Raw genomic sequence first — 16,336 nt, forward strand, 5'->3', positions numbered from 1 at the left:
CCGAAATGGTTTTATCAAATCCTTCCAATGATTGCTAAGCCCAGAATCCATCTTCTCGGTTGAAAGTGTCTCCGTGTTTGTATATGTGGATCGCCTCATGAACGAATCTCTCATGGTAACCGTAAGCGTGAACAATCAATTAAGACCCGAAATGGTTTTATCAAATCCTTCCAATGATTGCTAAGCCCAGAATCCATCTTCTCGGTTGAAATTGTCTCCGTGTTTGTGTATATGTGGATAGCCTCATGAACGAATCTCTCATGGTAGCCCGATGGCTTGAAGAGATCCTCTGTCTTTTCCGAACACAAATGGACTCTGATTTAAAGCTTTCGTGACTGCAGTAATTCATATTCTTAGTTTTTTCGGTAAAGTCACGTTGAAGAGAAACAACAAAATAACAAAATATATATAAAACAATAAAAAATTCTCACGACGTTTCGACCATAACTCAAACGGTCATCATCAGGTGTGTCGGTTTGCATAAATTTATTTTGAAAACGGCATATTTATTTATATATATAAAAATAACGTTTGCGTCACGCGCAACGATGGCAGTTTGCCAGGACTAGTCCATCTATTTTTTGAAAAGAGGAGGGGGGAGACGAAATTTGTTTTTATGTATGCTGTCTGAAAGGCACTGTAAGCGTGAACAATCAATCAAGAACTGAAATGATTTATCAAATCTTTCCAATGATTGCTAAGATAGAATCCATCTTCTCGGTTGAAATTGTCTCTGTGTTTGTATATGTGGATAGCCTCATGAACGAATCTCTCATGGAAGCCAGATGGCTTACAAAGAACCTCCGTCTTGGAAAAGTCAATGGCATGTGAGCCTACTGAATTAGAACAATGATCTGCTACGGCCGAGGTGTTGGTCCTACCGTGTTTAAGGTCTGCTTTATGTTCACGAATGCGGTCCGAGATATGGCGTTTGGTTTCTCCAATGTAACTACTACCACAGAGGCAACTTAGTTTGTAGACACCAGGGTATTGTATGTCCGGAATCACATCTTTTACAGACGGAACCAGATCACGGATTTTATGTAATGTGTTGAAACGGACCTGGATCTTGTGTTTATTCAAGATTTTGGAGATCTTTTTTGTGATCCCAGCAATGTAGGGTAAAGTGATGGTTTTGAAAGGCTCCTCAAGAGGGTTCTTCTTCATGGTTTGAGTGATAGCTTTGCGGATTGTATAGTCGGAGTAACCATTAGCCCTAAGAGCTTGGTGTACGTGCTTGAGTTCACTGCTTATGTGTTCCTGGTCGGATATGCATTGGGCTCTATGATACAGAGTCTTGATGAGAGAATTCTTCTGTGATGGATGGTGGTGGGAATCCGGTTTCAGATAAGAATCCGTATGGGTAGCTTTCCTGTAGACAGAGTGGCTCATTGAACCATCAGGTCTCTTTTTAATTAGGACATCTAAAAAAGGTATCTTGCCATCTATTTCGACTTCCATGGTAAATCTGATGGCTGGGTGTATGGAATTGATGTGGTCGAAGAATTTGTCTAGAGCAGGCCGGCCATGTGGCCAGATGACAAAAGTGTCATCCACGTACCTCTTCCATAAGGTTGGGCGCAGAGTGGCAGTCTGGATGGCGTCAGTCTCAAATTTCTCCATGAAAATGTTAGCTATAACTGGAGAAAGGGGGGAGCCCATTGGGGTGCCCTCAGTTTGTTTGTAGAAAGTTCCATTCCAAGTGAAGTATGTATTGGTTAAACAGTGTCTCACCAGGGGGGGTACCTCAGTGTTTAGTCCTTGATGAACCAAGTCTTCAATGATTGCAATGGTGTCAGGTACAGGAACCTTGGTGAATAAGGAAACTACATCAAAACTGACAAGCAGGTCGTCTGGGGACAGGGAAATACCCTTGATTGTTGATACCAGGTGAGTAGAATTTTGTACCGTAGAGGTGGTCTTTCCAGTGAAAGGACGCAGGATTTCAGACAAAAAACGAGCTAGTTTGTAGGTGGGGGAGCTGATAGTAGAGACTATGGGACGAAGAGGTGTATCAACTTTATGTATTTTTGGTAAGCCGTATAATCTTGGTGGCCTGGCAGCAGAAGGTTTCAACGAAAACTGTTTAGATTGATCAATTAATGCGGTTGAATCAGAAATTATTTTGTTGGTTTGTGTGACGAGGCTGTTGGTGGGATCTCTTTTTATTTTTGTATAACTACCATCGTCGAGTAATTCTTTAATTTTGTTGTTGTATTCTATTTTATCCATGATAACAGTAGCATTGCCTTTGTCAGCTGAGAGAACTACAATATCATTCCTCTTTTTTAATTTATATAATTCAAAACGCTCATCTTTGCTGAGGTTGCTAGCTGGCATCTTAGCGTTTTTGAGGGTTGCAGCGATTTCAGATCTTGCTACGTCTGCAGCAAAGATGAGCGTTTTGAATTATATAAATTAAAAAAGAGGAATGATATTGTAGTTCTCTCAGCTGACAAAGGCAATGCTACTGTTATCATGGATAAAATAGAATACAACAACAAAATTAAAGAATTACTCGACGATGGTAGTTATACAAAAATAAAAAGAGATCCCACCAACAGCCTCGTCACACAAACCAACAAAATAATTTCTGATTCAACCGCATTAATTGATCAATCTAAACAGTTTTCGTTGAAACCTTCTGCTGCCAGGCCACCAAGATTATACGGCTTACCAAAAATACATAAAGTTGATACACCTCTTCGTCCCATAGTCTCTACTATCAGCTCCCCCACCTACAAACTAGCTCGTTTTTTGTCTGAAATCCTGCGTCCTTTCACTGGAAAGACCACCTCTACGGTACAAAATTCTACTCACCTGGTATCAACAATCAAGGGTATTTCCCTGTCCCCAGACGACCTGCTTGTCAGTTTTGATGTAGTTTCCTTATTCACCAAGGTTCCTGTACCTGACACCATTGCAATCATTGAAGACTTGGTTCATCAAGGACTAAACACTGAGGTACCCCCCCTGGTGAGACACTGTTTAACCAATACATACTTCACTTGGAATGGAACTTTCTACAAACAAACTGAGGGCACCCCAATGGGCTCCCCCCTTTCTCCAGTTATAGCTAACATTTTCATGGAGAAATTTGAGACTGACGCCATCCAGACTGCCACTCTGCGCCCAACCTTATGGAAGAGGTACGTGGATGACACTTTTGTCATCTGGCCACATGGCCGGCCTGCTCTAGACAAATTCTTCGACCACATCAATTCCATACACCCAGCCATCAGATTTACCATGGAAGTCGAAATAGATGGCAAGATACCTTTTTTAGATGTCCTAATTAAAAAGAGACCTGATGGTTCAATGAGCCACTCTGTCTACAGGAAAGCTACCCATACGGATTCTTATCTGAAACCGGATTCCCACCACCATCCATCACAGAAGAATTCTCTCATCAAGACTCTGTATCATAGAGCCCAATGCATATCCGACCAGGAACACATAAGCAGTGAACTCAAGCACGTACACCAAGCTCTTAGGGCTAATGGTTACTCCGACTATACAATCCGCAAAGCTATCACTCAAACCATGAAGAAGAACCCTCTTGAGGAGCCTTTCAAAACCATCACTTTACCCTACATTGCTGGGATCACAAAAAAAGATCTCCAAAATCTTGAATAAACACAAGATCCAGGTCCGTTTCAACACATTACATAAAATCCGTGATCTGGTTCCGTCTGTAAAAGATGTGATTCCGGACATACAATACCCTGGTGTCTACAAACTAAGTTGCCTCTGTGGTAGTAGTTACATTGGAGAAACCAAACGCCATATCTCGGACCGCATTCGTGAACATAAAGCAGACCTTAAACACGGTAGGACCAACACCTCGGCCGTAGCAGATCATTGTTCTAATTCAGTAGGCTCACATGCCATTGACTTTTCCAAGACGGAGGTTCTTTGTAAGCCATCTGGCTTCCATGAGAGATTCGTTCATGAGGCTATCCACATATACAAACACAGAGACAATTTCAATCGAGAATATGGATTCTATCTTAGCAATCATTGGAAAGATTTGATAAATCATTTCAGTTCTTGATTGATTGTTCACGCTTACAGTGCCTTTCAGACAGCATACATAAAAACAAATTTCGTCTCCCCCCTCCTCTTTTCAAAAAATAGATGGACTAGTCCTGGCAAACTGCCATCGTTGCGCGTGACGCAAACGTTATTTTTATATATATAAATAAATATGCCGTTTTCAAAATAAATTTATGCAAACCGACACACCTGATAATGACCGTTTGAGTTATGGTCGAAACGTCGTGAGAATTTTTTATTGTTTTATATATATTTTGTTATTTTGTTGTTTCTCTTCAACGTGACTTTACCGAAAAAACTAAGAATACAGATGGACTCGTCCATCTGAACGAACTGCCAAATCGCTCTCCGTGGTTGCTAACGTTAAAAAAACCCGCCACTTTTTTCAAATTTTCTTGCTGTGGGTTTCACACCTGATGACGATTGCTGCTTTGTGTTGCAGTCGTTAACATCGTGAGAATTTTATTGTTTTATATTTTTTATTATTTTATCATTTCCCTTCTACGTGGTCGTTTTCACGCCTGATGATGATTGCTGCTTTGTGTTGCAGTCGAAAACGTCGTGAGAATTTTATTGTTTTGTATTTTTATTATTTTATTGTTTCCCTTCTACGTGGTGACTTTACCGGAAGAACCAAGAATAATAATTTTATTGTTTTTACAATAATTGTATTGTTTTGTATTATTTTATTGTTTCCCTTCTACGTGGTGGTGACTTTACCGAAGGAACCAAGAATAGGAATCCCTGCATGCACGAAAGCTTTACATCAAAATGTAACCCCCCCGTAGCTCCTCGTTGGCACCGCGCGGAAACGCTGCGATGGGCAGTGCCGATGGGGGGGAGGGCCAATTCCGATTGGCCATTCCCTTCATGGCGTCTGTGACCACCACAGGGGCCAAACGGGGGCTCTGGACGGGTGCGAGGGGCTGGTGACACCGCCACCTTCAATTAATTACCACTAAACCACGAATAAAATATGTAACTAATAAGCTTGTGCCGGAGGCCCCGGGGGGACAGGCGGTCTATGACGTCTCCTGGCCAAAATTCCATTCGGCGGAGCCAGGAAACTGAATCCTTACCCTCGGGGCTCATCCTCAAAACGCCAGCCCACTCACTCACCAATCACCACTCACCCTCACAAACCCACCCACCACTCACTTTCACGCCCGCCCACCCACTAGCCCATCGCTGCGGGTGGCCACGTGGAATGTTCCAACGCTCAATGCGGAAGGAGAGGCTGCCCACTCCTCTGTCGGGAGCTGGACCGGTACCGCCTGGATCTCTGCGGCGTTCCGGAGGTCCTGTGGACCGGCTCTGGCTCCTGCCACCGTGAGGGGTGGACAGTCCTCTACTCGGGGCAGCAGACTGCCAAACAACAGGGTGTGGCTCTTCTTTTGAACAAAAGAATGAAGGGGGCGTGGGAGCGTGGCGGTGAGGTGTGGGAAGCTGTGAGCCCCGGGCTACTTTGGGCTCGCCTTCCCATCAACCGGAGGCGAGGAGTGGTGGTCGTGGTTACTTATGCCCCCACCGAAGACGAACATCCGTGGAGGGATGCAGGCAAGGCCGATGAGTCAGATGCCTTCTATGACCTCCTGTCACAGGTGCTGGCTAAAGTGGCCCCTCGGGATAGAGTCATCTTGTTGGGTGACTTCAATGCCCGAGTTGGTCATGATGCTGGCACCTGGTCTGGAGTGATTGGAGGGCATGGGCCAGATTAGCTCAATAACAACGGTAGGAGGCTGCTAGATTTTTGTGCAGCCCATGGGCTTGTAATGTGAGTCTCAGGTGTGAGTGAGTCTCAGGTGTGAGTGAGTCTCAGGTGTGAGTCTCAGGTGTGAGTCTCAGGTGTGAGTCTCAGGAGTGAGTCTCAGGTGTGAGTCTCAGGTGTGAGTCTCAGGTGTGAGTCTCAGGTGTGAGTCTCAGGTGTGAGTGAGTCTCAGGTGTGAGTCTCAGGTGTGAGTGAGTCTCAGGTGTGAGTGAGTCGCAGGTGTGAGTGAGTCTCAGGTGTGAGTCTCAGGTGTGAGTCTCAGGTGTGAGTGAGTCTCAGGTGTGAGTGAGTCTCAGGTGTGAGTGAGCCTCAGGTGTGAGTCTCAGGTGTGAGTCTCAGGTGTGAGTGAGTCTCAGGTGTGAGTGAGTCTCAGGTGTGAGTCTCAGGAGTGAGTCTCAGGAGTGAGTCTCAGGTGTGAGTGAGCCTCAGGTGTGAGTGAGTCTCAGGTGTGAGTCTCAGGTGTGAGTCTCAGGTGAGAGTCTAAGGTGTGAGTGAGTCTCAGGTGTGAGTGAGTCTCAGGTGTGAGTGAGTCTCAGGTGTGAGTCTCAGGTGTGAGTCTCAGGTGTGAGTCTCAGGTGTGAGTGAGTCTCAGGTGTGAGTGAGTCTCAGGTGTGAGTGAGTCTCAGGTGTGAGTCTCAGGTGTGAGTCTCAGGTGTGAGTCTCAGGTGTGAGTGAGTCTCAGGTGTGAGTGAGTCTCAGGTGTGAGTCTCAGGTGTGAGTGAGTCTCAGGTGTGAGTGAGTCGCAGGTGTGAGTCTCAGGTGTGAGTGAGTCGCAGGTGTGAGTCTCAGTTGTGAGTGAGTCTCAGGTGTGAGTCTCAGCTGTGAGTGAGTCTCAGGTGTGAGTCTCAGGTGTGAGTGAGTCTCAGGTGTGAGTCTCAGTTGTGAGTGAGTCTCAGGTGTGAGTCTCAGCTGTGAGTGAGTCTCAGGTGTGAGTCTCAGTTGTGAGTGAGTCTCAGGTGTGAGTCTCAGCTGTGAGTGAGTCTCAGGTGTGAGTCTCAGGTGTGAGTGAGTCTCAGGTGTGAGTCTCAGGTGTGAGTCTCAGGTGTGAGTGAGTCTCAGGTGTGAGTCTCAGGTGTGAGTGAGTCTCAGGTGTGAGTGAGTCGCAGGTGTGAGTCTCAGGTGTGAGTGAGTCTCAGGTGTGAGTCTCAGGTGTGAGTCTCAGGTGTGAGTGAGTCTCAGGTGTGAGTGAGTCTCAGGTGTGAGTGAGTCTCAGGTGTGAGTCTCAGGTGTGAGTCTCAGGTGTGAGTGAGTCTCAGGTGTGAGTCTCAGGTGTGAGTGAGTCTCAGGTGTGAGTGAGTCGCAGGTGTGAGTCTCAGGTGTGAGTGAGTCTCAGGTGTGAGTGAGTCTCAGGTGTGAGTCTCAGGTGTGAGTGAGTCTCAGGTGTGAGTGAGTCGCAGGTGTGAGTCTCAGGTGTGAGTGAGTCGCAGGTGTGAGTCTCAGTTGTGAGTGAGTCTCAGGTGTGAGTCTCAGCTGTGAGTGAGTCTCAGGTGTGAGTCTCAGGTGTGAGTGAGTCTCAGGTGTGAGTCTCAGGTGTGAGTGAGTCTCAGGTGTGAGTGAGTCTCAGGTGTGAGTCTCAGGTGTGAGTGAGTCTCAGGTGTGAGTGAGTCGCAGGTGTGAGTCTCAGGTGTGAGTGAGTCGCAGGTGTGAGTCTCAGTTGTGAGTGAGTCTCAGGTGTGAGTCTCAGCTGTGAGTGAGTCTCAGGTGTGAGTCTCAGGTGTGAGTGAGTCTCAGGTGTGAGTCTCAGTTGTGAGTGAGTCTCAGGTGTGAGTCTCAGCTGTGAGTGAGTCTCAGGTGTGAGTCTCAGTTGTGAGTGAGTCTCAGGTGTGAGTCTCAGCTGTGAGTGAGTCTCAGGTGTGAGTCTCAGGTGTGAGTGAGTCTCAGGTGTGAGTCTCAGGTGTGAGTCTCAGGTGTGAGTGAGTCTCAGGTGTGAGTCTCAGGTGTGAGTGAGTCTCAGGTGTGAGTGAGTCGCAGGTGTGAGTCTCAGGTGTGAGTGAGTCTCAGGTGTGAGTCTCAGGTGTGAGTGAGTCTCAGGTGTGAGTGAGTCTCAGGTGTGAGTGAGTCTCAGGTGTGAGTCTCAGGTGTGAGTCTCAGGTGTGAGTCTCAGGTGTGAGTGAGTCTCAGGTGTGAGTCTCAGGTGTGAGTCTCAGGTGTGAGTGAGTCTCAGGTGTGAGTGAGCCTCAGGTGTGAGTCTCAGGTGTGAGTCTCAGGTGTGAGTCTCAGGTGTGAGTGAGTCTCAGGTGTGAGTGAGTCTCAGGTGTGAGTCTCAGGTGTGAGTCTCAGGTGTGAGTGAGTCTCAGGTGTGAGTCTCAGGTGTGAGTCTCAGGTGTGAGTGAGTCTCAGGTGTGAGTCTCAGGTGTGAGTCTCAGGTGTGAGTGAGTCTCAGGTGTGAGTGGGTCTCAGGTGTGAGCCTCAGGTGTGAGTCTCAGGTGTGAGTCTCAGGTGTGAGTGAGTCTCAGGTGTGAGTCTCAGGTGTGAGTCTCAGGTGTGAGTCTCAGCTGTGAGTGAGTCTCAGGTGTGAGTGAGTCTCAGGTGTGAGTCTCAGGTGTGAGTCTCAGGTGTGAGTCTCAGGTGTGAGTGAGTCTCAGGTGTGAGTGAGTCTCAGGTGTGAGTCTCAGGCGTGAGTCTCAGGTGTGAGTGAGTCTCAGGTGTGAGTCTCAGGTGTGAGTCTCAGGTGTGAGTCTCAGGTGTGAGTCTCAGGTGTGAGTGAGTCTCAGGTGTGAGTCTCAGGTGTGAGTCTCAGGTGTGAGTGAGTCTCAGGTGTGAGTGAGTCTCAGGTGTGAGTCTCAGGTGTGGAACTCAGGTGTGAGTGAGTCTCAGGTGTGAGTGAGTCTCAGGTGTGAGTCTCAGGTGTGAGTCTCAGGTGTGAGTGAGTCTCAGGTGAGAGTCTCAGGTGTGAGTCTCAGGTGTGAGTGAGTCTCAGGTGTGAGTGAGTCTCAGGTGTGAGTGAGTCTCAGGTTTGGCTGTAAGCTCACGTTGGATGGAACACACCATGTAATTCAATAATGATGTTAATGATGTTAATGATGATGATGATGTTAATGGTGATGATGATTATTTATTTTAATGATGATGTTAATAATAATGTTGATGATTATGTCAATGATGATGTTAATGTTAATGATGATGTTAATGATGATGATGTTAATGTTAAGGATGATGATGTTGATGATGATGATGTTAATGATGTTGTTAATGATGATGATGTTAATGGTGATGATGAGTATTTATTTTAATGATGATGTTAATAATGATGTTGATGATGATGTCAATGATAATGTTAATGATGATGTTAATGATGATGATGTTAATGTTAATGATGATGATGTTAATGTTAATGATGATGATGTTAATGATGATGTTAATGATGATGATGTTGTTAATGATGATGATGATGATGTTGTTAATGATGATGATGTTAATGGTGATGATGATTATTTATTTTAATGATGATGTTAATAATGATATTGATGATGATGTCAATGATGATGTTGTTAATGATGATGATGTTAATGATGATTATGCAAATGATGATGATGATGTTAATGATGATGATGTAAATTATGATGTTGTTAATGATGATGATGTCAATGATGATGTTAATTATGATGTTAATTATGATGATGATGTTAATGATTATGATGTCAATGGTAATGATGTTGATGTCAATGATAATGTTGTTAATGATGATGATGACGTTAATGACGATGATGTTTCGCAGAGACCCTTCTGGACAGCACTCAGGAACTCTCCGAACTAGGATGGATCACAGACCCAGACACTGGGGTGAGACCCACAGACTCACCACACAGAGACTCATAGACTCACCTACAGAGACCCACAGACTCACCACACAGAGACCCACAGACTCACCACACAGAGACCCACAGACTCACCACACAGAGACCCACAGACTCACCACACAGAGACCCACAGACTCACCACACAGACTTACCACACAGAGACCCACCACACAGAGACCCACAGACTCACCACACAGAGACCCACAGACTCACCACACAGAGACCCACAGACTCACCACACAGAGACCCACAGACTCACCACACTGAGACCCACAGACTCACCACACAGAGACCCACAGACTCACCACACAGAGACCCACAGACTCACCACACAGAGACCCACAGACTCACCACACAGAAACCCACAGACTCACCACACAGAGACCCACAGACTCACCACACAGAGACCCACAGACTCACCACACAGAGACCCACAGACTCATCACACAGAGACACACAGACTCACCACACAGAGACCCACAGACTCACCACACAGAGACCCACAGACTCACCACACAGAGACCCACAGACTCACCTACAGAGACCCACAGACTCACCACACAGAGACCCACAGACTCACCACACAGAGACCCACAGACTCACCAGAGACCCACAGACTCACCACACAGAGACCCATAGACTCACCACACAGAGACCCACACCACACAGAGACCCATAGACTCACCACACAGAGACCCACAGACTCACCACACAGAGACCCACAGACTCACCACACAGAGACCCACAGACTCACCACACAGAAACCCACAGACTCACCACACAGAGACCCACAGACTCACCACACAGAAACCCACAGACTCACCACACAGAGACCCACAAACTCACCACACAGAGACCCACAGACTCATCTACAGACTCACCACACAGAGACCCACAGACTCACCACACAGAGACCCACAGACTCACCACACCGAGACCCACAGACTCACCACACAGAGACCCACAGACTCACCACACAGAGACCCACAGACTCACCAGAGACCCACAGACTCACCATACAGAGACCCATAGACTCACCACACAGAGACCCACACCACACAGAGACCCACAGACTCACCACACAGAGACCCACAGACTCACCACACAGAGACCCACAGACTCACCACACAGAGACCCACAGACTCACCACACAGAGACCCACAGACTCACCACACACAGAGACCCACAGACTCACCACACAGAGACCCACAGACTCACCACACACAGAGACCCACAGACTCACCACACAGAGACCCACAGACTCACAACACAGAGACCCACAGACTCACCACACAGAGACCCACAGACTCACCACACACAGAGACCCACAGACTCACCACACAGAGACCCACAGACTCACCACACACAGAGACCCACAGACTCACCACACAGAGACCCACAGACTCATCACACAGAGACACATAGACTCACCACACAGAAACCCACAGACTCACCACACAGAGACCCACAAACTCACCACACAGAGACCCACAGACTCATCTACAGACTCACCACACAGAGACCCACAGACTCACCACACAGAGACCCACAGACTCACCACACCGAGACCCACAGACTCACCACACAGAGACCCACAGACTCACCACACAGAGACCCACAGACTCACCAGAGACCCACAGACTCACCATACAGAGACCCATAGACTCACCACACAGAGACCCACACCACACAGAGACCCACAGACTCACCACACAGAGACCCACAGACTCACCACACAGAGACCCACAGACTCACCACACAGAGACCCACAGACTCACCACACAGAGACCCACAGACTCACCACACACAGAGACCCACAGACTCACCACACAGAGACCCACAGACTCACCACACACAGAGACCCACAGACTCACCACACAGAGACCCACAGACTCACCACACAGACACCCACAGACTCACCACACAGAGACCCACAGACTCACCACACACAGAGACCCACAGACTCACCACACAGAGACCCACAGACTCACCACACAGAGACCCACAGACTCACCACACACAGAGACCCACAGACTCACCACACAGAGACCCACAGACTCATCTACAGACTCACCACACAGAGACCCACAGACTCACCACACAGAGACCCACAGACTCACCACACCGAGACCCACAGACTCACCACACAGAGACCCACAGACTCACCACACAGAGACCCACAGACTCACCAGAGACCCACAGACTCACCATACAGAGACCCATAGACTCACCACACAGAGACCCACACCACACAGAGACCCACAGACTCACCACACAGAGACCCACAGACTCACCACACAGAGACCCACAGACTCACCACACAGAGACCCACAGACTCACCACACAGAGACCCACAGACTCACCACACACAGAGACCCACAGACTCACCACACAGAGACCCACAGACTCACCACACACAGAGACCCACAGACTCACCACACAGAGACCCACAGACTCACCACACAGACACCCACAGACTCACCACACAGAGACCCACAGACTCACCACACACAGAGACCCACAGACTCACCACACAGAGACCCACAGACTCACCACACAGAGACCCACAGACTCACCACACACAGAGACCCACAGACTCACCACACAGAGACCCACAGACTCATCTACAGACTCACCACACAGAGACCCACAGACTCACTCCTCACCTTTCCCCCCCCCACCCCGCCCCGCTCCGCCCCAGTGGGAGGAGGTGAGCGGCTACGATGAGCACCTCAACATGGTGCGCACCTACCAGGTCTGCAACGTCTTCGCCGGTCCACCCACCGGGCCGCCGGCTTCCCCTCCCGGCACGGGCTCCTCCTCGCCATCTCCCCCGCCGGGCTCGGGCAAACACCGGCCGGCGGCGGCGGCTGGCGGCGGCGGCGGTGAAGCCGGAGGCGGGGACGGCGTGGCCCGTGATTCACCGGCACCAGCGGCGGAGGAGGCGGCGGAGGCGGCGGAGGCGGCGGAGGCGGCGGCGCAGGAGAACTGGCTGGTGACGCCGGTGATCCGCCGCAGGGGCGCCCGCCGGGTGCTCGTGGACGTGCGCTTCACGGTGCGCGACTGCGCCACCATCCCCGGCGCCGGCTCCGGCTGCCAGGAGGCGCTTGCCGTGTTCGTCCGGGAGGAGGAGGAGGAGGAGGAGGCGGTGGAGGCGGTGGAGGCGGTGGACCACGACGACGGAGGCGGCGGAGGCGGCGGAGGAGGCGGCGGAGGCGGCGGAGGCGGCGGAGGCGGCGGAGGCGGAGGCAGAGGCGGCGGAGGAGGCGGCGGAGGCAGAGGAGGCGGCGGCGGAGGCGGCGGAGGCGGCGGAGGCGGCGGGGTGGCGGCCGGGCCGTCGCCGAGAGGTGAGACGACACGTCGGCGGAGTCTCGCCTCGTCGCCGGCGGGCGATCCGGCAAGCCGTCGGCGTAGGTCGCCGGCCTCCCCCGCCCACCCCCCTGACGCTCCCCCCCACCCCCCCCCACACCCCCCCCCACCCCCCCCACCCACCCCGCCCACCCCACCCCCGCCCACAGACACCAACTGGCGTTCCTCTCCGTTCCCGCTCATCAAGATCGGCACCCTCCGCGTCTCCGAGCCCGCCAGCAGCTCCTCCGACGCGGACGCCGGCGAGGCCTTCGGCCTGGCCTCCCCGGCCGCCGCGGCCTTCAAGGGCGGTGGAGGGGCCTTAGGCACGGCTGGTCAAGGCCCGCCGGGAGGGCCGCAGCCGCGGCCGCGGCCGCGGCCGCGGCCGCCGCCTCGGCGCGAGAGACGCCGGGCGGAGTCGGCGGGCTCGCCTCGCCTCGCCCGCCGCGTGCTCGGCTACAGCGGCCTGTCGAGGCCGGCCTTCCGGCTGGCCTTCCTGGACCGCGGCGCCTGCGCGGCCGTGGTGGCCGTCCGCGTGCTCCAGCGCAAGTGCCCGAGGTCGGCGCGCTGGCTCGCCGTCTTCCCCGAGACGCCGGCCGGCTGGGCCGCCGGAGCCGGAGCCGGAGCCGGCGGCGGCGGCGGCGGCGGTGGCCCAGCGGGCCGGCGGAGGGGCCCGGTGCGAGGAGTGAGAGGCGGTGGTGGCGCTGGCGTGGCGGAGGAGGAGGAGGAGGAGGAGGCGCAGGAGGAGGAGGAGGCGGTGGTGGTGGTGGTGGAGGAGGAGCAGGAGGAGGAGGAGGATGGTGAGGACCGGCAGGAGGAGGAGAAGGCGGCGCCGGTAGAGGAGAGGGGCGCCGGTGAGGGAGCCGGAGGAGCCGGCGGGCGACGCCGGGCGGGCGACTCGGTCCGGCGTCCGTCCAGTCGGGGGCTCGCGCCTGGAGGCGTCCAGTCTAGACGAGAGTCCCTCACTCACTCACTCACCCACTCACTCACTCACTCACCCACACACTCACTCACCCACTCACTCACTCACTCACCCACTCACTCACTCACTCACCCACCCACTCACTCACTCACCCACTCACTCACTCACTCACCCACCCACTCACTCACTCACTCACCCACTCACTCACTCACCCACTCACTCACTCACTCACCCACCCACCCACTCACTCACTCACCCACTCACTCACTCACTCCTTACCTACCTCTCTCCCTACCTCCTTGATTGGACTAGACCAGTGGTTCTTAACCTGGGTTCGATCGAACCCCAGGGGTTCGGTGAGTCGATCTCAGGGGTTCGGCAGAGCCCCCGCCACGGAGGTCCGGACACACTTGAATTATTGTGTAAATTTGTGATGACACACACGGCCCGCTTGGCCATCACTGGCTGCAGATGATCATGCTACACTGCTTGGCCAATCAGCGCTGCGGGGAATTTAGTGCGTACTCAGTAGTCAACGTGTGACTGTTGTTGTCGTACGTCGTGTGATTTCTTTAATATTTTATCCATACTAACTATGTCGGGCAAAAGAAGAAAGTGGTCGGACGAATATGTACAACATGGATTCTCATGTATCACGGAACGTGATGGGAGTGAGCGTCCTATCTGCATGATTTGCAACGCCAAGTTGAGTAACTCTAGTCTTGCACCGGCAAAACTAAAGGAACACTTCTTGAAGCTGCATGGAGACGGGGAATACAAGAACACAACACTTGCTGAATTCAGGGTGAAGAGAGCCAGATTCGATGAAAGGGCCACTCTGCCTGCTCTTGGATTTGTACCTGTTAACAAACCGATCCTGACAGCATCGTACGAAGTTGCTTACCTGATCGCAAAGCAGGGCAAGCCACACACCATTGGTGAAACACTTGTGAAACCAGCTGCATTAAAGATGGCGAATCTGATACTCGGAACAGCGGCCGAAGGTAAATTATCCCAAATTCCCCTTTCAAATGACACCGTCAGTGACAGAATAGAAGACATGAGTAAAGACATCTTGGCTCAAGTAGTCGCGGATCTGATTTCAAGCCCGGCAAAATTCAGCCTTCAACTCGACGAAACCACAGACGTTTCTGATCTAAGCCAGCTTGCTGTTTTTGTACGCTATGTGAAAGACGACATGATAAAAGAAGAGTTTTTATTTTGTAAGCCTCTTACAACAACAACGAAGGCAGCCGATGTGAAGAAGCTTGTGGATGACTTCTTCAGAGACAACAATCTTTCATGGGATATGGTTTCTGCAGTTTGTACGGACGGAGCTCCAGTCATGCTGGGAAGAAAGTCTGGTTTTGGTGCGCTAGTAAAGGCCGATGCACCACACATCATTGTGACGCATTGTATTCTGCACAGGCATGCGTTGGCAACAAAAACCTTACCTCCAAAAATGGCAGAAGTATTAAAAACTGTGGTGGAATGTGTGAACTATGTGCGAAAAAGTGCTCTGAGGCACCGCATCTTCAGTGAGCTGTGTAAAGAAATGGGCTCTGAATTTGAGGTACTTCTGCTCCATTCTAATATTCGGTGGTTATCCCGGGGACAGGTGCTGAATCGTGTTTTTGCCATGCGTGTGGAATTAGCCCTGTTTTTGCAAGAGCACCAACACTGCCATGCAGATTGCTTCAAAAATCCTGAGTTCATTCTCATTTTAGCGTACATGGCTGATATATTCGCAGCTCTCAATCATCTCAATCAGCAGATGCAGGGTGGTGGAGTCAATATCATGGAAGCGGAAGAACACCTGAAGGCTTTTCAAAAAAAGCTACCGTTATGGAAACGACGAACAGAGAACAATAACTTCGCAAACTTCCCGCTTCTGGACGACTGTGCAAGTAAGATCGAAGATGTGTCTGGAATCGGAGATATTTCTGTATCCACGGAACTGAAGCAAACAATTGCCACGCACTTAGATGAGCTTGCAAAGTCTCTCGACGGATATTTCCCTACAAGAGAGTCATATCCAGCATGGGTGAGACAGCCGTTCACGTTTGCTGTTGAAACAGCAGATGTCAATGATGAATTCCTCGACGAAATCATTGAAATTCAGCAGAGCCAGGTTCAACAGCAACTCTTCAGAACAACAACGCTCTCAACGTTTTGGTATCGACAAATGAACAAGTATCCAGTTATTGCTAAGAAAGCCCTGGATTTTTTTATACCATTTGTTACAACATATCTTTGTGAGCAATCCTTTTCGAGGATGCTGGACATAAAAACGAAGAAAAGGAACAGACTTTGCTGTGAAAATGACATGAGAGTGGCACTTGCCAAGGTGAAGCCACGCATATCTGAACTGATCTCTCAAAGGCAACAGCAGAAGTCACATTGATTTCCAGGTATGTAATTTGTTGTGAGTTTATGCATTGT

At 50.6% G+C, this 16,336-nt stretch overlaps 1 protein-coding gene across 1 annotated transcript in view; it reads left to right on the plus strand.

The window, feature by feature from the left end:
- Positions 1-5,442: 5,442 nt before the first annotated feature.
- The window catches only part of LOC116958316 (ephrin type-B receptor 1-B-like), an 85,653-nt gene continuing 74,759 nt past the window's right edge, over positions 5,443-16,336 (plus strand). The window contains exons 1-3 of the mRNA XM_076058488.1: positions 5,443-9,607; positions 12,326-12,971; positions 13,143-13,826. Coding sequence (XP_075914603.1) covers positions 12,362-12,971; positions 13,143-13,826 — 1,294 coding nt within the window. The 5' untranslated portion in view covers positions 5,443-9,607; positions 12,326-12,361. The remainder of the gene's footprint in view (positions 9,608-12,325; positions 12,972-13,142; positions 13,827-16,336) is intronic.

This window comes from Petromyzon marinus (assembly GCF_048934315.1).
Source record: "Petromyzon marinus isolate PM22_M1 ecotype Great Lakes invasive population chromosome 75 unlocalized genomic scaffold, UKy_Petmar_22M1.pri1.0 chr75_unloc.4, whole genome shotgun sequence".
In the NCBI taxonomy this organism is placed as follows: Eukaryota; Metazoa; Chordata; class Hyperoartia; order Petromyzontiformes; family Petromyzontidae; genus Petromyzon; species Petromyzon marinus.